At 41.6% G+C, this 25,128-nt stretch overlaps 1 protein-coding gene across 1 annotated transcript in view; it reads left to right on the top strand.

The window, feature by feature from the left end:
• POLN (DNA polymerase nu) overlaps positions 1 to 25,128 on the top strand; it is a 143,362-nt gene that overhangs the window by 77,161 nt on the left and 41,073 nt on the right. The window contains exons 17-19 of the mRNA XM_063108507.1: positions 21,947 to 22,004; positions 22,977 to 23,054; positions 24,064 to 24,178. Of these exons, the coding sequence (XP_062964577.1) occupies positions 21,947 to 22,004; positions 22,977 to 23,054; positions 24,064 to 24,178 (251 nt within the window). The remainder of the gene's footprint in view (positions 1 to 21,946; positions 22,005 to 22,976; positions 23,055 to 24,063; positions 24,179 to 25,128) is intronic.

Genomic DNA, 25,128 nt, shown 5'->3' with positions numbered 1-25,128 from the left:
AGCACTAGAAAAACAAGAACAATCCAAACCTAAAGTTAGCAGACGGAAAGAAATCATTAAGATCAGAGCAGAACTGAATGAAATTGAAACCCAAAAAACAATACAAAAGATCAATGAATCAAAAAGTTGGTTTTTTGAAAAGATAAATAAAATTGACAAACCATTAGCATGGCTAACTAAAAAAAGAAGAGAGAAGATTCAAATAACAAAAATTAGAAATGAAAAAGGTGATATTACAACTGATTCATCTGAAATACAAGGAATCATTCGAGACTACTATAAACAACTATACGCCAACAAATTTGAAAATCTGGAGGAAATGGATAAATTTCTGGACACACACAAGCTCCCAAACCTGAGCCATGAAGACATAGAAAATCTGAACAGACCAATAACAATAAAGGAGATTAAAGCTGTTATCAGAAGGCTCCCAACAAAGAAAAGCCCAGGACCAGATGGATTCACAGCAGAATTTTACCAAACATTCAAAGAGGAATTGATACCGATTCTTTACAAACTGTTCCAAAAGATTGAAACAGATGCAAATCTCCCAAACTCACTCTATGAAGCAAACATCATCCTGATACCAAAACCAGGTAAAGGTATAACCAAAAAAGAGAACTACAGGCCGATATCCTTGATGAATATAGACGCAAAAATCCTCACTAAAATACTAGCAAACAGAATACAGCAACACATACGTAAAATTATTCACCACGATCAAGTGGGATTCATCCCAGGGATGCAAGGTTGGTTCAACATACGCAAATCAATAAATGTGATACACCATATTAATAAAGTCAAACACAAGGACCATATGATCATCTCTATAGATGCTGAAAAAGCATTTGATAAAGTTCAGCACTCATTCATGACAAAGACCCTCTATAAGTTAGGTATCGATGGAAAATATCTCAACATAATTAAAGCTATATATGATAAACCCACTGCCCATATCATCCTGAATGGGGAAAAGCTGAAAGCTTTTCCTTTAAGAACAGGAACTAGACAAGGATGCCCACTCTCACCACTCCTATTCAACATAGTGTTGGAAGTACTAGGCAGAGCAATCAGAGAAGAGAAGGAAATAAAGGGCATCCAGATTGGAAAAGATGAAGTCAAACTGTCCCTGTTTGCAGATGACATGGTCCTATATATCAAACACCCTAAAGCCTCTACAAGAAAACTCTTGGAGTTGATAAATGATTTCAGCACAGTAGCAGGATACAAAATCAACACACAAAAATCAGTAGCATTTCTATTCTCCAATAGTGAACATGCAGAAAGAGAAATCAAGAAAGCCTGCCCATTTACAATAGCCACCAAAAAAATAAAATACTTAGGAATTGAGTTAACCAAGGATGTGAAAAATCTCTATAATGAGAACTACAAACCACTGCTGAGAGAAATCATAGAGGATACAAGAAGATGGAAAGATATCCCATGCTCTTGGATTGGAAGAATCAACATAGTGAAAATGTCCATACTACCCAAAGTGATATACAAATTCAATGCAATCCCCATCAAAATTCCAAAGACATTTTTCTCAGAAATGGAAAGAACTATCCAGACATTTATATGGAATAACAAAAGACCACGCATAGCCAAAGCAATTCTGAGCAAAAAAAAAAAAAAATAAAGCTGGAGGCATAACACTACCTGACTTTAAACTATACTAGAAAGCTATAATAACAAAAACAGTATGGTACTGGCATAAGAAGAGACACACGGATCAATGGAATAGAATAGAGAATCCAGAAATCAACCCACACACTTACTGCCATCTGATCTTTGAGAAAGGCACCAAGCCTATTCACTGGGGAAGGGACTGCCTCTTCAGCAAATGGTGCTGGGATAACTGGATATCCATATGCAGGAGAATGAAACTAGACCCATACCTCTCACCATATACTAAAATCAACTCAAAATGGATTAAGGATTTAAATATACACCCTGAAACAATAAAACTTCTTAAAGAAAACGTAGGAGAAACACTCCAGGAAAGAGGACTGGACACAGACTTCATGAATACGACCACAAAAGCACGGGCAACAAAGGAAAAATAAACAGATGGGATTATATCAAACTAAAGAGCTTCTGCACAGCAAAGGAAACAATTAACAGAGTTAAAAGACAACCAACAGAGTGGGAGAAAATATTTGCAAAATATACATTTGACAAAGGATTAATATCCAGAATATACAAGGAACTCAAACAACTTTACAAGAAAAAAACAAGCAACCCAATTAAAAAATGGGCAAAAGAGCTAAGTAGGCATTTCTCTAAGGAAGATATACAAATAGCCAACAGACATATGAAAAAATGCTCAACATTACTCAGCATCCGGGAAATGCAAATCAAAACTACACTGAGATACCATCTCACCCCAGTGAGGATGGCTAAAATCCAAAAGACTCTGAACGATAAATGCTGGCGAGGTTGCAGAGAAAAAGGAACTCTCATACATTGTTGGTGGGACTGCAGAATGGTGCGGCCTCTATGGAAGATGGTATGGAGGTTCCTCAAACAATTGCAGATAGATCTACCATATGACCCAGCTATCCCACTGCTGGGAATATACCCAGAGGAATGGATATAATCAAGTCGAATTTATACCTGTTCCCCAATGTTCATCACAGCACTCTTTACAATAGACAAGAGTTGGAACCCGCCCAATTGTCCATCATTGGATGAGTGGATACGGAAAATGTGGTTTATCTACTCAATGGAATACTACTCAGCTATAAAAACAAATGAAATACTGCCATTTGCAACAACATGGATGGACCTTGAGAGAATTATATTAAGTGAAACAAGTCAGGCACAGAAAGAGAAATACCACATTTTCTCACTTATTGGTGGGAGCTAAAAATTAATATATAAATTCACACACACACACACACACACACACACACACACACAAACACACACACACACACACACACACAAAAAAACCGGGGGGGGGGGAAGAAGATATAACAACCACAACTACTTGAAGTTGATATGACAATCAAACAGAAAGGACATTGTTGGGGGGGAGGGGGGGAGGGAGAAGGGAGGGAGGTTTTGGTGATGGGGAGCAATAATCAGCCACAATGTATATCGACAAAATAAAACTTAAATAAATAAATAAATAAAAATAATTTAAAAAAAAAAAAAGAGGGTGTGGCAAAAGCCCTCGCTCCCCCACCCCAGCTCGGGAACCTGGGACACTTTCTGCAGTGGCTCAGTGGTCATCGCTGGGCTGGTTGTGTGTGTTGGGTGGGGCACAGCTCCTCTGGGTGTGGAGGAGGTGATGGGGTTGTGGGGTGTTGTGAGAGCAGAGCCCAGCTCAGAGTGTAGCGAGCATCTCTGAAAGTGTTCTGACTCCGGCCTGGAAGCCCGCGGGAGGCATCCTTCCAGGAGTACCATGACAACACATGGTGCATGTTGGGCAGAGAGGGCCTAAAGTAGCTCGTCCTGCTGACACTTCGTGGGGTTGGAAACCAAGGCCTCCTATGTCTGCCTGGTTCTGGCGGGACCTGGAAGGGAGCTGTGAGATGGACAGTCTAAGGCCAGGGCCACAGGCAGCACCAGCTGGTGCCATGGGGTTATTATGTAGATTCTCCCATCAACCACCACCCCAGACACCACCTTGGGAAAGAGGAGCGTGAGTCGAGGGAGAATGACTGAGAGAGGAGAAGCTTTGAGTCCAAGTGCTTTTCCCCAAATGTCTGAACTGGGGGATTAAAATACCTACTAATCCATGTATTCACTCAAGGACTTTCAGTTGCAAATAATAGAAAGCCAAGCTTAAACCGATCTAAATAATGAAGGTTATTCTTCAGTTTACTTGTCTTAGAACCTAAGGAGGGATAGCCTCAGGCAAGGTTTGGCGTGGCAACCTATACTATCTGGGCAGGCCCAGCTTCTGTCTCCCCTTTGCTCAGCCTTTCATGCAGAAATTTCCTCATTGTCCTGAGGTACAGGTCCCAGCAGATCATGGACTTCCTTGTTTGGTTCATCTGCAACGGGGATGGAAAGTGTCCCTCCATGCCCTTCCATGAAAGTGTGTGGAAGCACCTCTTGCAGACGCCCTCAGCAAGCATTGTCCTACGGCTCTGTGGCCTGAGATGGGGTCTGCTGGCTGGCTTGAGGGGAAGGGGCTTAATGAAAATCTAAAGGAAAAGGAAAACAGAGTGCTGCAAGGCCCCAAACAGCCAGTATCCTCCACATGTGGTAAGATTCTTTTTTCCCTGCTGTCAACAGAAATAAGGGTTACAAATTTTTCATTTTATTTTATTTTATTTTATTTTATTTATTTATTTAGCTAGGATTTTCCCCTTAATTTTTAAAATTTAATTTAATTTTTATTTTTAGCCACAAAACAAGTCTTAATACATTTAAAAAGACTAAGATCATAGAAAATATGTTCTCTGACGACAATAACAGAAGGAAATTTAGAAAATTCACAAATGTGTGGAAATTAAACAACACTGTCCTAAATAAACAATGGGTAAAAAGAAAAATCACAGGGAAATAAGAGAGTACTTTGAGATAGAAATCAAAGCACAACATAAGGGAAGTAAATAATAAAAATTAGAGCATAGATAAGAAATAGAAAACAGAAAAAAGAGAAAATCAATGAAACCAAAAGTTGGTACTTTGATGAGATCCACGAAATTGATAATCCTTTACCTAGATGGACTAAGAAAAAATGAAGAAGACTCAAATAACTTAAATCAGAAATGAAGGAGGGTCATTACAACCAAATTTAGAGAAATCAAAAGGGTTATAAGAGAATACTAGGAATAATTATTGGTCAACAAATTAGATCATCTAGATGATGAAATGAATAAACTCCTAGAAACACGTCACCGATCAAGACTGAATTATGAAAAAACAGAGTTTGAACAGAACTATGGCTAGTAAAATGAATGATTATCATTTTTTGGAATGGATTCCCGATGCAAGACTCCTTTGAGGATTTCTTGCAGGGCTGTTCGTGTGGTGGTGAACTCCTGCAGTTTTTGTTTGTCTGGATAGTAGACTATTTCTGCCTCATTTCTGAAGGAGAGCCTTGCTGGATATCGTATTCTTGGCTGGCAGTTTTTTTCTTTTAGTATTTTGAATATATCATCCCATTTTATTCTGGCCTGTAGAGTTTCTGTTAAGTCTGCTGTTAGTCTGATGGGGGCCCCGTTATAGGTGACTTGATGCTTTCTCTTGCTTCTTTTAAGATTCTCTCTTTGTCTTTGAGCTTTGCCAGTTTGACCACAATGTGTCTTGGAGAGAACCTTTTTGGGTTGAATCTGTTTGGGGATCTTTGGGCCTCCTGGATCTGAACGTCCATTTGTCTCCTTATACCTGGGAGGTTTTCTGTTATTATTTCATTGAGTAGGTTTTCCGTGCCTTTTCCTCTCTCTTCCCCTTCTTGAACACCCATGATTTGAATGTTTGTGCACTTAAGGTTGTCTGCTAACTCTCTTAGATTTTCTTCATTTTTCAAAATTCTTTTTTCCTTTTTTTTTGTCCTCCTGGGTTATTTTGAAAAGACTGTCTTCAAGATCAGAAATTCTTTCTTGCTTGTTCTAGCCTGCTACTTAAGGTCTTGATTGTTTTTGTTTCATAGAGTGAATTTTTCAGTTCCATGAGTTCTGCCACATTCTTTTGTAAGGTATTAATCTCTTTTTAATTTCCTCCTTCATATCCTGGATTTTTTTCTCATTTCATTATGTTGTCTAACCAAGTCTTCTTGTATCTCAGTGAGTTTCTTTAAGATTGCTGCTCAGAATTCCTTTTCAGTCATTTCAAAGGTTTCCTGCTCTACAAGGTTTGGTATTTGAGAATTACTGTAGTCTTTTGGTGGTGTCATATTTTCTTGGAATTTCATATGTCTAATATCTCTACATTGATGTGTGGTCATCTGGTAGAGCAGTCACTTCTTTTGTTACTCTGGAGTGGGCTTTGAGGAAAGAGACATCCTCTTCCTTTTCCAGTCTCTGCCGGTGACTCTCCTTGTATCACCACAGTAGAGTGTCTGGTGGGCCATCTTTATGGTGGCTGTGGCTACTGTTGTTGCATCAAGCTGCTTTAAAAGGCAGCCATGGATGTGGTGGTGGCCATGGTGGGCCACCTGTGTGGAAGTGATGTTTTCGGTGTGCTCCTTGCCTGCTTCCAGGTGGAGGGGGCTGCCCTTGGCTCCTGCCTAGGACCCTGGGTGTGCTCTGTTTCTTGCCTGCTTCCAGTGGAAGGGGCTGCCTTTGGCTCCTCGGTTTACAAATTTTAAACATACTCCATGAGATAAGCTTAATTTAACTAATATCCTTTTGAATGTACCAAGGAAAGGTAAAAGAACTGTTCATTACTTATCTATTTAGTTCTTTTTTTTTGGCTGCTGTCCAATGTGGAGATCTGAACCCTTGACCTTGGTGTTATATCTTTTTAGTTCTAAAAGGAAATTTTCTATTCTGTTCTCCAAAGTGCCAGCCATTCATAAGTTGTTATTTGATGAAGATTCTTAAACAATTTTTCTTCAGGGCACAGACTGCACCACCATATGAAGAGAACTTGCTTTCCTAATGTAACATTTAAGCTCTATTTTCATCAGGACCTACAGTAGCTAATTTGAGGTAATTCTAATCAAAGTCTTTTATGTTGTAGGCGTGTTATTTTTTCCTCAATGATGAATATCCCTCCCATGTAATATGATTTAATTATATATCAAAATATTTATTAGCAAGATGTTCATAGTCATATAATTATTGCTAACTCTACACCATTATTTGAAACCCAGATGAGCTTTTTAAAGTCTCTTTACTTTATTATTTTGATGATTAAATGTTTTCCTGTGTCTGTTGAGGATAAAGTGAGCAGTCCGCTTGTAGTCCAGGTGTCACATCACAGTGGGAAGTGGAGCACTTGCGTGCTCTTTCTGCATTTCCTCTCTGCTGGGGCACAGGCAGGGCAGGCACCACTGTGTGCAGCACATGCTGCTGTGTTCTGTTCTTTCCAGTTTCATCTCTACTAAGGAATCATGACCCACAGATTAAAAGATTGTCAGGGCCAAACACCAAGGCAGGTAGAAGAGCCTTGTTCTCTCTAAGTCATGCTGCTCCAGGACACCTAGGACGGTGACCGCAGCCCCGGCCTGGGCCCCTAGCCAGGCCACAGGCCCAGGCTCCCAGCCTTCCCTGCGTGGCAGCGGGCTCACACTTCCCTCTGGGGCGTGGCCCATTTCCTCTGCCCCGCCCTGTCTCCACTCTGCTCCTTCTGGTGCCCTGACTTGCTCAGAGTGGTCCTCCCTTCCTCTCTCAGTGCCCTGCTCACCTGGACACTGTAGGGTTGACCATTGCAAGGGTTTTTTCCCCTTCCCAGAGCAGCGGGCTCCCCTTCCTCTGTCCACTCCCTGCGGTCACGAGTGCTGCTCCTTTCTCCTCGGAGCCCCCTGCACAAGTGTCTTCTTTGCCAGCAGCTTCCACACCCACTCAGGTGCTCATGAGCTTCACACCTCTCCTTGTTCAGCTCTCTTCAGGATCTCAAAAAGAGAAAAGGCACAGTGATCTCACCATTTTAAGCTGAATCTGCCTCTCTGAGATCCCTGTGTGGGTGATGGCTCCTTGTTCTCCTGACCACGCAGGCAAAGCTCCCCAGAACCCAGCTGGTTACCTGGCCACAGCCTGTGGCTCTCCCCCAACTTGCCCATGCAGCTGGCACAGGCCTTCCCGGCTCCCCACCCAGGTGCATGCTGTCTAGTCCACCAGCCTCCCACCTGCCCAGCCAGGAAACTCTCAAAAATGCAAACTCAATCCTATAGCTCCACTTCTTAAGGTCTTCAGCTACCCCTGGAGCACCCAGAGAAAAGTCTGGACTCCTTGCCTAGCACTCAGGGCCTTAGTGGTCTGGCCTCGCCTGCCTCTCCAGGCCTGTCTCCTGCCTCTTCCCACTCATTCTTTCATCCGTTCAACAGACGTTTATTGAACATGTACTGCGTGCCAGGCTGTTCAAAGCTCTTGTGCTGCACTGGTCAAAACCTCTGCCCTTGAGGTGCCATGGGGGTGGGGGGATGGAGGACATGAGACAGTTATAAACATTAAATACGTAATGATGTAGAAGATGATAAATATTGTGGAAAATTTATAGTTTGGCAAGAAGGGTCAGTAGCATGGAGGAATTAAGAGGGGAGTCGGAGTAGGACTGGTGAGGAGATGACGGCTGAGCTAAGGCTTTATGGAGGTGAAGGAAGGAGCCACGGGGTGTAACAAGGAATAGTCCAGGCAGAGAGAGCTGCTGGTGCACACCCAGGGCCAGCAGGGTCCTGGACGCCACGCAGGGTCAGTGCCCAAGCTCCACCAGCTGGTCAGGTCAAGTGCATGGGCATTTGCCCTGTGCTAACTCGCATCAGGTGCACGGGGGAAGCCCTACCTCTGTGCTCTGTACCAGTTGCCCTTCTCTGTGTTTTTTTGCCATGGTTTTTACTTGTTTTGTTTTCCCTTGTATTTTTAAGAAAAATTATTTCAGGAAACATCTGGCATTGTCTGAAAGCACTCTGAAGACAGAAGAACCTTGGTTTTAGGCAGATCTGAGTTCAAATCCCAGCTCAGTAACTAGCTGCGTGACTCTAACAAGTTATTAGAATTATGGAAGTCTCGGTTTTCTCATCCACAAAATGACAGAAGCAACGCCTTCTTTGCTGGTTCATTGTGAAGATTATTTTTCATTTCGGTCATACAACTATTGTTTGTGGATTATTCCTGGGAGGTGGGAGGTGCACTAGGTGCCGAGGACACCATGAGAGCACCTCAGGACGAAGGAGAGCCACGTGCCCTCACTGTGCCCTCGGGCCAGTGTGCCTGTATTATCACGGTCCATTCCCTTCAGCTTCACCCCAGGGGCTGCTACGACATGTTGGCAAGTTTCCTCAGGGCTGCCATAGCTGCTTCCATATCTCTGCCACCTCCTGGGTGTGGCACCTTCAGTGTGAGGCCCTGGCCAGGCCCACGCAGTACTGAGAAGAAAGGCAGCGAGTGGTGTGCCCCATGGTGCGGCTTCCTCCAGCCACAGCCGAAACTGCTCCCTGCCTGGCATCTCACTTACAGCTACTGCCATCCTAACAAATGTCACACTGCAGAGTTAAAATGTCACCTCATCACCTTGCCTTTAGCTGAATGTGAAATAAAGGCTGTTAATACTGAATTTTTGTGGATCACTTCTCTTATTTTTAAACACACCAAAGTTTACCATGAAAACAAATGCTGGAGTTTGCCTCGTTTCCAGTACGGGTATTTTCCCCCAGGCACTAATAGGAGACTTGGGCTGCCCAGAGCAGTCGATGGAAGTTGAACGCAGGGTGTTTCCTTCAGCAGCCTCAGTGTCCGGGAGAACTTGGCTGGGTTCATTTACACAAGGTACTTGGAAGTCATTTTCATGTATTTTGTTGTTCACATTAACAGCAGAAAAATATATACCAAAGAGGAGAATCAAATTATAAGAAAATTATCTCAATTTGCTTTCAATTTCCATAGTTTGGGGAACTTATAAAACAGTCCTTCTGCTGTATGAGCCCGTCCCTGTGGGCTTACCCTGTGCTCAGCTGCAGGGCCTGGTCTCAGCCACTGGACATTGTTAGACCTGGGAGATTACAATTTTCATGTGTGGTCAACGTGAGGGGACCAGCTGATGTAAAGTAAATAACACGTGATTGACTCCAGCAAGTTAGGTGTGCTGATTCTATTGCTTTCACATGCAGAAACATCAGATATGGCCATTTGATATCAGCATGGCTGGCCAGCTCCTCACCAGGGAGATTCACGGGGAGTCCAGCCTCTCCTGGCAACACGATATCTGCAAGTTTCTTCCTCCTCAGAAAGGCACAGTTCCACCCGGTGTGTTAATATCTGGTCTCAGTCTTAGACAGCCCCCACTTGCGAGAGTGATGTTGGACTTGGATGCTGTCAAGAGCCTGTGACAACCACTCTTCCATCCATGTTTCCCCTCCCCACCATGTGCTCGTGCTGCCCCCGCCTTCACTCACATTCAGACTGATACCTCCTGTGACATGGCTCCCTCCAGATGTTCAGGCTCTTGTTAGTCGTCACACCCCTGCCATCATCACTTTGGTCGCCCTTGGTCTTTGGTAGCCCATGCATGTGTACACTCCATGCTCACATGGACAAGTGTGTGAGCATGTGTTCATGCACAAGGCATTAGGGCAGTGCTCTGTCTGACTGCTGCATTCATCCCAGAGGCCCATACAGAAGCTCTGCAGCACTTCCTGTGTCCATTTCTGAGTGTGGACCTGTGTGCATGAGCAGACATTCACAGACTCAGCTGGTCCACAGTGCAGCGAAGCAACAGGAAAGGCACTGGCCATGGAGAATTTTCCTCCAGAAAGGAGGCTGGCTATGGAAGAAACGGGCACAGTTCTGCAGCGCATCCTGTCTCCTACTTCCCTGGAAATTTGCTGTATCTGATTTTGCCAGCACCACTCCTCAGGGACCTGAAGTACTCTCTCCTGCCCTCAGCACACCCATAGCACACCCATGAGATTTTCCTGTGACTGTCTCCTAGTTTTGTCCACTTGAGCCCTGCGTTGTGTGATTTGTGTGTGTGACACACACGTCATGACAGATGATAACTCCCAGAAGGCCAGGTTTGAGTCTGCATTCATTTTGTGTCACTACCCCTCCCCGGCCTATGTGTCATGGTGCTGTATGTGCAGTGGTGCTTAATAAATATTGGAGGGATGCACGCAGAAGGCATAAGCAGAAATAAGTCAAAGTGGCAATTTATACATTATGTGTACTCAATTTTTGATTACTGAGATGCTTTGAATGCCCCTCTGCCTCACTCAGTAAAAACACATTTACTAAGCACGTTCTGTGTGCAGGCACTGCTGGAAGAGGGAGGCAGACCCTGGTTACACAATGTGGTAGCCAGTGTTTGGACTGAGAGAGGGAGGATGCTGCTCAGAGCACTGTGACAGACACACAGCCTGCATGGTTAGGGAGCCGGGCAGGACATCTTCCTCAAGGAAAGGGGGCTTGTGCTGAGACCTGAAGGACAAGAGGAATCAATGGTGTAAAACAGGAGGGGAAGTTAAAACCACAGTGACACACCACTGCATACCTGTTAGGACAGCTAAAAAAGAAACTACGACCGCAGTTGCTGGCGAGGATCTGGTGCATTACTGGTGGGGATGAGAGCGGCGCAGCCGCTGTGCGCGAGTCTGGCATCCAGCCATTGCACTCCTAAGTATTTACCAAATTGATTTGAAAACTTATGTCCACACAAAAACCTGCACACAAATGCTTATAGCGGCTCTATTCGTAACTGCCAAAAACTGGAAGCAACCAAGATGCCCTTCAGTAGGTGAATGTATAAACAACCTGGTCCATCCCTACAGAGAAATACTGTTCAGTGATGGAAAGACATGGATGAATCTTAAGTTCATATTGCTCAGTAGCCGTGGCTACTATGGCTAAAGAAGCCAATCTGTAAAGGCTGCGTACCTTACAGTTACGAATTATACTATATTCCTGAAAAGGTAAACTACAGAGATTGTAAAGAGAGGTTCAGGGCAGGGACTGGACAGTGAGGTTGAACAGGTGGAGCTCGGGGGATTTTTTAGGGTGGTGAAACTATTTTGTGTGAAACTGTAATGGTGGCTACCTGACACTATGGATTTGTCAAAACCCATAGAAGGTACTAAGAGTGAGCCTCACTGTATGCAAATTTTAAAAAATCATTTATGAGGTTGGAGGATCTCAGGAGAGGATGCAGAATGTGACATATGAACCTAACCATATTAAAAATTTATGAAATAACCTCACTATAGAAAGTTGTTGGGGGAGCCGGGGAAAAATGATGCTGACCTGAAATAAATGGCATCTTGAAGACAAAAGGCAGAAGGAACTGAACGGAATCACTATGATCTGGTTGATAAGGCTGTTTTCTGCAGGGGTACATGTTAACAATTCTGATACTACTGTGCAAGTATACTGGAATTAAACAATCAAGGAGATGGATGGTCGATGGTGGGAGCCAGGTTTCTCACTGTTGGAATGGGGGGGCTAGAATGATTTAGAATTGGAGACATCAGTACGAACTCATGTTTGTCTTCACAGAGATACACATGGTTACATGCAGAAATATTTATGGACATGTGTACACACACAGGCTAGTATGCACACATATCTTTTTGCTCTGTGAGCTGAGAGGGCCTAGAAGCAAGGTCTCCCCAGTCACAAAGAGCACACCCAGCACCCAGATCTTGGCTTCTAATACCATTCTCCAATAAAGGAACCAGTGTCCTTGGAGAAATGGCTGATTCTAGAACTGGGCAGGAAATATACAAGATGAACCGGGGACATTCTGTAGTGCCAGAAAGCAAGAAAATGCTTAAGAAAAATAAAGGATAGAGCAAATCAAAGGGACGCAGGAGCCAACTAAAAGAAGTCCCCATGGCCAAAGCTGGAGCAATTTGAATAACAAAATAAAGCAGTACTGGATTATAGCCCCAAGTAAAAATAAATATCCATGAGTCCATGCTGATATAAATAAATGATTGAATAAATAAATAAATGAGAGAGAATAGACAAATTCCCCATGCAGGATTCCAAATAATTTACATGGCTACTCTGCCTTCAAGGAGGTAGAGCAAACTCCCCACCTCGTTAGTACGGGCTGTGCATAGTGACTTCCTTCTGAAGAGCACAGTATCGGAAGGGGAATAAAAGTAACTTCACAATAGAGAGACCTGGCAAACACACCTCAGCCAAGTGCTCGAGGTCAACATCAACGATGATAAGTCCTGTCAATAGTGTGGACCCTCGACATGATGTGCTGAGGGTGGCCCTTCACCTCTGTGGTCTGCCTCGCAAACACCCACAGTAAGCTCAGCTTGATCATGAGGAAAACATCAGACAGATCCCAACTGAGGGACTTTCTTCAGAAGACCTCACCAGTCCTCTTCAAAACTGTTAAGGTCATTGAAAACAAGGCAAGTCTGAGAGAGTGTCACAGCAAGAGGAGCTTAAGGAGACCTGATGACTAAATTCAACTTGCATCCTCGGTGGGATCCTGGAACAAAAAAAGGACATCACATAAAAACCAAGGAAATGTGAGTAAAGTATGGACTTTTGTTCATAATAATGAATCAATGTTGGTTCCTCAATTGTGACAAATATACCACTGTTTCACTTCGTCCCTCTCATTGCACACAGAAAGATGCTTCTTGTGATAGCTTCTCATGCCGTAAGTGCGGCTATGTTTAGTGACCTGCTTTCAAGGTGTTCAGTATAGAAAAGGGGGAAATAATAAAGTAACTTTATAGTGGCAAAACCTAGCAAACACCACCTCATCCAAGTGACCAAGGTCCTTATCAACAGCAATAAGTCCTGTTCATAGTATGTACCCTTCGTATGACGTGATAAGGACAGCACTTCACCTCCCAGGAACACCAGTGTCACCAGGCAAAAAATATCAGGCACATCCCAGCTGAGGGACATTCTGCCTGACCAGTCCTCCTCAAAACTGTCAAGGTCGTGAAAAACAAGGCCAGTCTGAGAAACTATCACTGCGAGGAGGAGTCTCAGAAGACATGAGAACTAAATGTCATGTGGTATCCTGGGTGGGGTCCTGAGCAGAAAAAGGACATTAGGTAAAAGTTGATGGAATCTGAATAAAGTATGGAGTTTAGTTAATCACGGTGTATCGATGTTGGATCCTTAGTTGTGACAAATGTACCGTGGCAATGTGAGATGCCAACATAGGGGGAACTGGGGAGTTGGGGGTTACTCTGTACTGTCTCCACAACTTTTCTGTAAAACTGTTCAAAAATAAAAAAGCTATTTTTATTTTTAAAATGCTTAGCATGATAGAAGATTCCATGGATGTTTTTGATGTTCTCTACAAAAAAAATCTGGTTCTATTTTTAACAGCTGATTTATTTAATTTTAGTGGCTCTTATCTCTAGACATATGATGGACGCATCAGAAAAGCAATTCAGATTGGAAACATTCTGTTTTTCGTTAATTGGTGATTTTGTGTTCTCTAGTCCTGAATCAAAGTGTGCAGCATTCCTGTCTGGTTTGTTTGGAGTTGGCTTTCACTCCTGCTCCTGCTCTTGCCCTGCAAGTCAACAGTAGAAGACAGGGGCTGGTGGCTGAGGCTCACTGCTGTAGGTAGATGCCACAGTGCCCACTCGTACCTCAACCAGTCACCATGGACAGAATGGCCACTGCAGAACAATGGAGAGGAAGAAGCCCTTTGAGATTAGTGGGAGTGCCTGGGAGTCGGGCCAATGTCTGTCAGAAACTGTGGAGGAAAAAGAAGACCTAAAACCATGTCTTCTTCCATATGGTCAAAGGACAAGTTACACATTTTAGCTTTTTAAAAGATGTTCTAAGTATAGAATGTATTTAACAAAGTGTGCTATATAAGTTAGATATTTGTCGAGGTTTCTATTATCCTATTATTTGTTATATTATAAAAATATAAAAATTAACAATTATTAGAAGGCTTCTTTCATATTCATCTAAAAATAATAAGTTTAAACTTAATATTACTGTGTTCTCAGGACAAATAGGAAGCTTGTACTCCCTCTTTGTTTTGGTAAAGTGGCTTTCGTTAAAACTGGTGTTTTACATGCTGTGGGAAATGATTTTAGGAATGGTGCACTTGTTGGCCAGTTGGTCCTCACAGCACGCTGTGCTTACCAAGATCACCAGTCTGTGTGCATTGATCACATCTGACCTGATGCTGGTTTGGCATGCTATGGGATGAACACATGCCTATTTTATGCAGCTTTAGATACTGAAATTATTCAAGGTAAGTAAATTTTGTACATGCTTTTTGTTGGGCTGAAAAAGGTCCCTTCTCCTAGTTAGTTGAGATATTTTAATATGAGCAAATATTGGATTTTGTCGATGCTTTTTCTGTTTTATCATGATGATGATGTAGTTTTTTGCCCTTTATTCTAATCATATAATTCATTGCATTAATTGTTTTTGGATTTTAAACCAATCTTGCATTCCTGAGCTAACTCCCACTTGGTCATGATATATAATCCTTTTTCTGTGTTGTTGAATTCAATTTGCTAATGTTGAGGATGTGTCTGTATTTATGAAGGATGTTGGTCTGTATTTTTCTTTTCTTCTGCTGTCTGGCTTTGGTAATTAGAGTAATACTGACCTCATAGAAAACCAAGCTCCTTACTCTGCATTCTGGAAGTACCTCTCATTGCTGAGTTTTTTTGAGTTGTTTATGTATTTTGAATTCAATGAAATTTGTAAAAAGTTTCTCCCAGTATGAGGCTTGCTTTTCATTCCCTTAACAGTGTCTTTCACAAACCAAACGATTTTAAAAGTATAATGGAACCATTTTTCAATTGTTTTATTTTCTGGATCATGGTTTTGGTGTGTATCAAAGAACTCTTTGTCTAACCCAAGATCACAGATTTTCTCTTAAGTTTTCTTCTAAATGTTTTAGAGTTTTACAGTTTACATTTAGATCTATGATCCATGAATTATGAAATCAGCTTGTTGATAGCTAGGAAAAATCCTGCTGGGATTTGGATTGGGATTGTGTTGAATTTATAGATCAGTTTGGGGCACACTGGCATATTAATACAGTATACCAATCCATGAATGTGGTATATCTTTTCATTTATTTAGGATTTTTTTTCTTTCAAATTTGGTCTTGAAGTCTCACCCAGAAGAGTGGCTATGAACTCTAGCCCTGCCTTGATTGGCTCCAGGGGATTTGGTTGTGGATGTTTACAGTGTGCCTTTCACAGGATACTTCTTTATCCTGCTGGATGGCCTAATGCTATGTGCACACCTCACAACCAGGTGTTCTTCTCACAGGAAGCTTGTTTATACTACCAGACACCCTGTGACTCTTGTCTGACCTGTGTCCAGTTTATTCCTACCAAGACAGCCACTGTGTAGGAGAGCCCTGTCTAGGAAAGAAGTTAGGTTTGGGTGTGTTGGTTAGGTGAGACACAGAAGAGGTAACACAACAAAACACATGAAATAACAGCAGTGTATTACTCACAGATCCCAAAGAGAAAAGGGCAGCGTGCCTCATAGGGCCAATGGAAAGGGGGCGGCCATCCAGGACACACATGCTCAACCAGCAGGTGGGGAATGAGAGAGAGAGAGAGAGGAGAGAGGGAGGAGAGAGAGACAGAGAGAGAAAGAAAGGGAGAGAGACGGAGAGAGAGAGGGAGAGAGAAGAGGGGGAGAGAGAAAGAGAGAGGGAGGAGAGAGAGAGAAAAGAGAAGAGAGAGGAGAGAGAAGAGAGAGGAGAGAGAGACAGAGAGAAAGAAAGGGAGAGAGAGAGGGAGAGAGAAGAGGGAGAAAAAGAGAGAGGGAGGAGAGAGAGAGATAAAAGAGAAAGAAAGGGAAAGAGAGATGGAGAGAGGGAGAGAGAAAAAAAGAGAGAGGAGAGAGAGGGAGAGAGAAGAGAGGGAGGAGAGAGAGATAAAAGAGAGAGAAAAGAGAAGAGAGAGGAGAGAAGAGAGAAGGAGGAGAGAGAGAAGGGAGAGAGAGATAAAAGAGAGAGGAGAGAGAAAAGAGAGAGAGAGGAGAGAGACAGAGAGAGGTAGAGAGAGAGAGAGGAGAGAGAGAGGGGAGAGAGAGATAGAAAAGAGAGAGAGGAGAGAGATAGATAAGAGAGAGGAGAGAGAGATAGATAAGAGAGAGGAGAGAGAGAAGAGAGAGATAAAAGAGAGGGAGGAGAGAGAGAAACAGAGAGAGCGAGAGAGAGGGAGGAGAGAGGAGAGAGAGATAGAAAAGAGAGAGAGGAGAGAGAGATAAGAGGAGAGAGGAGAGAGAAAAGAGAGGGAGGAGAAAGAGACAGAGGGAGGAGAGAGAGAGGGAGAGAAAAGAGAAGAGAGAGAGAAAAAAAGAGGAGAGAAAAAGAGAGAGAGAAGAGAGAGATAAAAGAGACAGAGAGAGACAGAAAAGAGAGAGAGCGCTGTGTGCCAATGCCTTCGTTGGGGTTCAGGGCATTTCCCAAGCAGGTTTTCCTCAGGAAGCTCTAATCAGTGGGTTTAGAGTGAGTCAGCACTAGTTCTGTGGAGTCACACCGTGACTGATAGATAGGTGGTCACTGTGGCACATCTGTGCAGTCCATGAGGGATGTGGGGGCCAGTGGGGCAAGTCAAGTAGGTTGTATGCAGCTCTCCCATAGGGAGGTGGTCACCAGGAGATGGTTGTGTAAGGCAGATATCTGGGTCGACTGCTTTGAAGAACTGGGAGGAGGTGCAGAACTGGAAACTGTGTGAAGGGTGATTAAGCCCTGCTTCTGGTGTGAGAAAGTTATATTCAAAATGGATGCCAAGGCAACATAAAATAAGAATTCACTACATAGGATTCCTTTGATTTCTTTCATAAGGATTTTGTAGTTTTCAGCATACAGATTTGTATCTAAATAGTGTGGGTGTTTGGGGTGCTATTATAATTGTTTAATTTCAGCGTCTAATCATTCATTGGTAATATGCAGACATGTAGTTGATTTTATTGGCTTTATATTCTGGTACCTTGGTAAACTCACTTATTAGTCCTAGGAAGCTTTTTTTGTAGTTTCCATGGGATCTTCTACATAGACAAGCATGTCTTCCACAGATGGTGACCATTTTATTTCTTCTTTTCTACTGTATGCTCTTTTTTTTTTTTCCTTGCCCTATTGTGCTGGCTAGAGCTTCCTATGTGAAATTGAATATAAGTGTTGGGGGCAGATATCTGTACCTTGTTTCTGATCTTAAGGGGAAAACATTGACTTGCTCACCATTAAGGATGATGTTAGCTTTAGGTTTTGTCATAGATTAATTTTATCATGTTCAGAGGGTTCCTGACTGTTTCTAGTTTGCTAAGAGTGTTTTTAAATCATGAATGGTTATTTAATTTTGTCAAATGCTTTTTCTTTTTTTTTTTTTGTCTTTTTCGTGACCGGCACTCAGCCAGTGAGTGCACTGGCCATTCCTATATAGGATCCGAACTTGTGGCGGGAGTGTCGCTGCGCTCCCAGCGCCGCACTCTCCCGAGTGCGCCACGGGCTTGGCCCTGTCAAATGCTTTTTCTACATCTGTTGAGAAAGATCATGTGATTTTTCTTCTTTAATATAGTAATATGGTGAATGACATTGATAGATTTTCAAATGTTGAACCAGCCAAGGCTGGGATTTGTGGATTTAACCCCATTTTGTCATGATGCATTATCTTTTTTACGTATTGCTGGGTTTTATTTGCTAACATTTTGTTTAGGGTTTTTTGTATCCATGTTCATGAGGGACATTGGTCTGTAGTTTTCTTTCCTTGTAATATCTTTGTCTATTTTTACTATCAGGATAATACTGGCCTCATAAAATGAGTTAGGAAATGTTCCCTCTTTTATTTTCAGGTAGTACAGAATTTGTATTATTTATTTCTTTAAATTTTTGGTTAGAAATCACCATTGAAACTATTTGGGCCTGGGGTTTTCTTTGTGAGATGTTTTTAACTATAAATTCAATTTTTGTAATAGATAGATTTTATTCAGGTTTTCTATTTCTTCTTGAGAGAATTTTGATAGTTTGCATCTTTCACGGAATTAGCCCACTTCATCTAAGTGTTTGAATTTATGGGCATATCATGGCTCAAATACATTGTCCTTAAATGTCTGTAGGATCTGTAGTGATATCACCCTTTCATTCATGAAATTGGTCATTTTTATCTTCCTTTTTTTATTCTTGAACGGTTTAACTAGAGGTTTATAAACTTTATTCATCTGTTACAGGAACCAGCTTTGGGTTTCATTGATTTTCTCTGTTGATTGTTTTCAATTTCACTAATTTTGGCTCTGTATAATTTTTTTTTCACTTTCATTGGGATTAATTTGCTCTTCTTTTTCTAGTTTCTCAAGATGGAATCTTATATTACTTATTTGACATTTTTCTTTTTTCCAGTATAAACAACTATTGTTATGAATTTCCTCTAAGTACTGCTTTAGCTACATCCCATACATTTTGATACTCTATGTTTTCTTTTTCATTCTGTTTAATATATTTTCTAAGTTCCCTTGAGACTTTTTCTTTGACTCCTGGCTTGTTAAGAAATGTATTTAATGTCCAAATATTTGGGAATTTTCTAGTTATTTTTTTATGTTACCAATTTCTAATTTAATTCTGTTATGGTCGGAGAATATACTTTGAATTATTTCAATTCTTTTAAATTTCTTGAGGTTTGTTTTATGACATATAATATGGTTTATCTTGATGAATTGTCTGTGTATACTTGAAAAGAGTGTGCATTCTGCTGTTGTTAGATTTATTGTTCTATAAGTGTCAGTTAGGTCAAGTTAGTTGATAGTGTTGGTCACATCTATATCCTTGCTGATTAGTTTATTTGTGTGTTTCATTTTGGTTTTGGCAGCTGGCCAGTACAGGGATCAAATCCTGAACCTTGATGTTTTCAGCACCACACTAACCAACTGTGCTAACCAGCCAGCCCCTCCTTGCTGATTTTATCTCTACATTTCTACAGATTACTGAGAGAGGATTGTTAAGTTTTTAAGAGTAATTGTGGATTTGTTTATTTCATGTTGCTGTTCTATCAGTTTTTGCTTTCTGTATTTTGAAATTCTGATAGATGCATACACATTTAGGATTATTATATTTTCTTTGTAGATTTACCTTTTTATTGTTATGTGATATTCTATTTATATCTGGTAAGTTCTCTTCCACTGAATTCTACTTTGTCTTATGTTAATATAACCACTGCAGATTTCTTTCAATTATTGTTTGCATGGCATGTCTTTTTTCATCCACTTACTTTTAATCTAGCTATATCATATTTAAAGTGGATTTCTTGCAGACAATATATAATGGAGTCTTTTTTTTGCAATCCGACAAACTCTGCCTTTTAATTCGTGTATTTAAAGTATTTAAATTTAATGTGATTATTGATATGGTTGGACTCAGGTCTACCCTTTTACTTTTGTGTTTGTCCCTTCTGTTTTTCATTTCTCTGTTCCCTCTTTCCTGCTTTCCTTTGAATTATTGAATAAATTTTAAGATTCCTTTTCAATTTATGTAATAGATTTGGGGCTATGTTTCTTTGTATAAGTCTTTAATGATTGCTATAGAAATGATAGTATACATATCTAATTTTCAAAGTATTCTTAGATTTCATATTGTACTACCTCTAGTAAGAGGCAAAAGGCTTACAAAAGTCTTCCAAGTTTCTTTACCTTCCCCACTTTCTATTATAATTATTGAATGCATTATATGTACATACATTGAAAACACCTCATAAATGTTATAATGTTTATAATTTTTTGCTTTCAACAGTTATAAATATTTCAAAGAACTTGAAAAAATTGTCTATTATAATGTCCAAATATTGACCATTTCTGTTGCTTGTTCTTCATTCTTGAAGTTCAGGGTTTCCCTTTGGAAATATATCCCTTAAGCCTTAAGAACTTCCTTTAGTATTTCTTTTAGAGCAGATCTGCTAATGACAGATTCTCTTAATTTTATCTGAGAATGCTTTAAATCACCTTCTTTACTGGAGAAAATATTTGCTGAGGAGGGAATTCTGAGTTGACAGTTCTTTCAGCACTTGAAAGTACTTGTTCCACTGTCTCTGGTCTGCATGGTTCCTGAGGAGAAATCTGCAGTCAGTCACATTGTTTTTCCTCTGCATGTAATGTGTCATTTTGCTCTGGCTGCTTTCAAGAATTTTTTTTAATCTTTGTTTTTCAGTAGTTTGATTATGATGTTTCTGGGCCTGGTTTTCTTTTGATTTATCATATTTAAGATTGTTCAGCTTCTTGAATTGGAAAAATTATGTCTCACTAAATTTGGGAAATTTTTAGCCATTATTTCTTCAAAAATTTGTTTGCTTCACAAATCTCTTTTCTTCTTTGGGGAATAAAATAACATAATTTGATATTGTAATTTTAATATTATCCTACAGTTTCCTGAGGCTGTGTTCATTTCTTTTTCTCCAATATTTTTCTTCTTTTCTTTAGACTGGATAGTTTCTACTGATTTGTCTTCAAGTTCACTGGCTCTTTTTTCTGTCATCTCTACTGTATTATGGAACTTATTCTATGAATATCTGGTTTTTTTTTTTTAAGTATCATGTTATTCTAATGTACAGAAAACTTGAGAGCCAGGACTCAATGTTCTCACCTTAAAAATGAAGATAATAATGCCTCTCTTACCACCTCCCAGGGGTCCTGGGGGAATGTCAGAAGTGGCCTGTAGGATGGCAGGACTTTGATACCTAGCAGTTCGCGCTGCAGCACAATTTATCAGATCTAGGTCGGGAGTCGAGACCAACTAGCATCCAAGGAGTTTCATTACCAGACAAAGCAAGGTTTCATTATTCAGTATGCTGCCAAAAATCAAAAGGATATTGTAACAGAAATTCTCATGATTTTATCAGTGAGAACAGGCTAGAAACATGGCTCTGACCTATTGCACATTTCCCCATGTTGTGGAGCTGTGAAGGCGCTTAACAAACAACCTCTGAGAGTTTGCAAGTACAGCAGGCAAGAGGAAAGACTGGGGTAAAAAGACGAGAATTTTCATCTTAAAATAAATTCTTAAATAAAAGTACAGCATACAAATTTCACAGAAATCTACCTCTGGCATATTACATGGGAATTTTTAAGTTAGCTGAGTTCATAATTTGGGCTGCTACAAAAAGAATTACTGTATATAATTACAATAAGGGTCATACAGGCTAGTGTCAAAAGGAATTGTTCTCAAATTTGCTGATTATACTTTGTGGTGTGCCCACCAAAATAGTTTTAATATTAAACAATTGTATTAAGTATTGATATGCTTATGCATGATACATTGGCATCACTTATTTTGTTAATGTTTAATAAAATGTGATGCACTTTAAATACCCTTAAATGGTACATATTAAGAGTAGATATTTCAACTAAAGCTATTCTCATTTTATTATTGACAGAATATCCAAGGTATCTCCAAGCACCCGATTCAGATTACTAAACCTAAAAATTTTAAAGGTAACACATTTTTTTCTACCTTGCTAAAATCTTGGGTAATGTGTTTTTAAAACCTAGAAGTGTCTGTAATTACTTTTCTATATGACTAACTGCTTTACTTTAGTGAAGCTTTCCTCTGTATTTGTATGACTAGGATTTAAATGTACATTGAAAAAAAAAACCAGCTAAAGTGATATATAGTACCTCCCTTTTAGCAGTTTACAAGTTAAAATAGATGATTATACAAGGAAGGTAGCTTCCCTCCCACCATCTTCCCAATAAAGAAAAAATAAACAAACAATGGCACTGGCTGGTATTAAAGTCTGAAAATGACTGGAAATGTTTTTAAAAGCACGCTAGCGTTAGCACTCTCCTTTCTTTTAAGTTATTCCACTGTGATGCTGATGGTCACACTTCTAAAACAGAATAAGTTCAATTCTGAGCAAATCAGCAGTCTGTGCTTGTTCCCAGAAATCTTCTGTTCCCTTGTTTGGGGTGCCTGCCCCTTGTGCATTGTGCATGGCTGTGTCAGAAGGCCACAGCAAAACAATGAGGCACAATGTGCAGTCTTCTAAAACACACATACTCATACCTCAGGATCCATAGAAGGAGATCATAAGCAACTTTGTCTCTTACTGCCCCTTAAAACGTCTTCAAAGGGAAAAATCACAGCTGGGCTTCCCCCACATAGATCTAATCCTTGAGGCGCAGGGAGTCCCAAGATTGCTTTCACTGGAATGCGTTCAGTTGTCAATATTTGACTTTTTCTTTTCTTCATTAAAAACTCTAGACAGAACAGAAAATTTTAATAACAAAATCCAGTTAACTTTCAGTAGTAATATGTTATTTTTAAATTACATTAATAAAAATATTCAGAAAAATTCAAAATCTAGACTCAACTTTAGAATGATATTAAAATAATTTTGTATTGAGGAATAGCTATGAGTCAGCTCATGACCAAATGCACCAAGTGATTTTGAAATAATAATTCAGGTAAAGACGACGCGATTCTCACGATCTCCCCGAGGGCCATGTTTGTTTCATCTGAAGGCCACACCTTCCTGGCAGCAGGTACCTGCAAGCAACGATAGAGACGCGGTGTCACTGTAGCTCACTTTATGCGTTCCCATATGGTTCAAATATTTAAAGACAATAATCCAGGGGTAGAGAACTCATTCTTTTTCAAATACATCCTGAGGCAAATGTTTATGCGAAACAAAAATTTCTAATGACAGGTCCTTTGCTTCCAGGTGCCCTCACTTTACCGTGTCTAGATCCCAAATACCCCGGCAGGTTCCACTGAGTCTGCCCCTCTTGTCTCTGTCCTCACCACCCACTGCGCCCCACCTCGCTCACTCGCTCCAGCCACGCTGGCCACTCTGCTGTGCCCCAGCATGACAGTTAGCTCCACCTCAGCCCCCGCCCAGCCTGCTTCTCTTCCCAGGTGTCATCTCGGCCCCCTCCCGCACCTCCTTTGTGCCTCTGCTCAATGTCACTTTCTTTATGAGGCCTATAAGCAAGGTAGTGGATGACCCTGTTTATAACAGCAACATCCGCGTGCGCACGCGCACACACACGCACACACACGCACACACAAACTTGTTCACTCACTCCCGAACCTCCTTACCTTGATCAATCTTTTCCGTTTCATTTCTCACCTTCTGACATACCAAATAGTTGATTCAAATTGTCTGCCTCCCCCTTCTAGAATGTAAACTCCGTGGGAGAAGCGAATTTTGTCTGTTTTATTCACTGACATATCCCAAGCACAGAGCCCAGCACATAGTAGGCCCTTTCTAAAATGTTGATGTACAGAGCCCGGGAGTGAGCACGTGAGCCAATGGCTGAACACGGCCAACCGTGGAGGCCGCGCTAGCCTCACAGGAAGCAGAAGGGTCTGTGGGCCTGCAGACACAGGGGTGGCCAGTGGCACTGAGGCCGGAGGACCCCGGCAGAGTGGGGGTGGACGGTTGACCTTGACCCGCAGAGGGGGGCAGGTCTGAGGGTGGCTGGGAAGAGGGAGCAGCAACAAAGGGCATCACTGGTAAAGTCTGAATTAACACAGAACTCTACCTAACAGACTTTTCACAGATTGAATTGCGCATTCTTGCACATTTATCTGAGGATCCAGAACTTTTGAAGTTATTCCAAGAATCTGAAAGAGATGATGTATTTTCTACCCTGACTTCGCAGTGGTAAGATATATGAGCTCACAATATTATCAGATCTGCCAGGAATGCTGACACGATTTTGAAAGCCTGAAGTTATTTCAAGGCTATTTTCATAAGAAAGAAATTACATTTTTCTCTAATAGTTAATCATTTTGAAAAGAAGAGTAGATAACTAAGATGCCAAGAGTTTCCTAATTATGAAAGAACTGATGGCTCTTCTGAAAAGAAGTCTGACTGAAAAGAAGTTGATCACTAGAGAATGCAGTAGAAATGTTGGAAAAATAACAAGTGTGAGTCATGCACCCCTCCAGATGAGTGCGGTTGGGAAGAGAGAAAGCCAGTGCTGGAGTCTGTGGCAGGCGACAGCTACACCCCGCTTTCCAGAGTGGCTCGTGCAGCTGCCCTGGCTGCAAGGGAGGCTGGTAGGTAGCACTTAAGAAAAAGAAGAACAGATGATTGTAGCTGGCTTAGACAGTCACGGGTTTTCACTTGGGGCAGGTAGTCACTGCACGGACAAAATCAGGATTCTGCTGCGAGGAAGAGGAGGGGGCAGAGTGGGCCACCACTGTACCCTCCGTGGCAGCTGCAGGCACCACCTTCCTCTCACCTCGGGCCTCACCCTCACCTCCCACCTCACCCCTCCCGCCTCATCTCCTCTGCCTTGCTCACTCTCAGGAGTCACCCTAGAGACAGACATCACTGTCAGGAGGGCCACACCAGGGACACCCGCGTTCTCAAGCCCCTGCACTTCCTGCTCATATCCATCTGCCCTGCAGGCGGTGGGCCCTGCGAAGGCAGGTGCTGGCTGCTCTCTGGCCTCATTGTCCACCACTCCCTGGTCTTCTCCCTCTCTAGCTGCCCTGGCCTGTCCCAAGTACGTGGGTTACCCAACTCTCTCAGCCTTGCCTTACCTTGGGCTCAGGAGGCTCTTTCCCCAAATATCCGTGTGTCTCACTCCCTTGCCTTGTCCAAGT

The sequence above is a fragment of the Cynocephalus volans genome, chromosome 9 (genome assembly GCF_027409185.1).
Source record: "Cynocephalus volans isolate mCynVol1 chromosome 9, mCynVol1.pri, whole genome shotgun sequence".
NCBI classification, from domain to species: Eukaryota; Metazoa; Chordata; class Mammalia; order Dermoptera; family Cynocephalidae; genus Cynocephalus; species Cynocephalus volans.
Note: the sequence above shows the minus strand (reverse complement) of the source record. Positions and strands in the feature narration are given on the sequence as shown.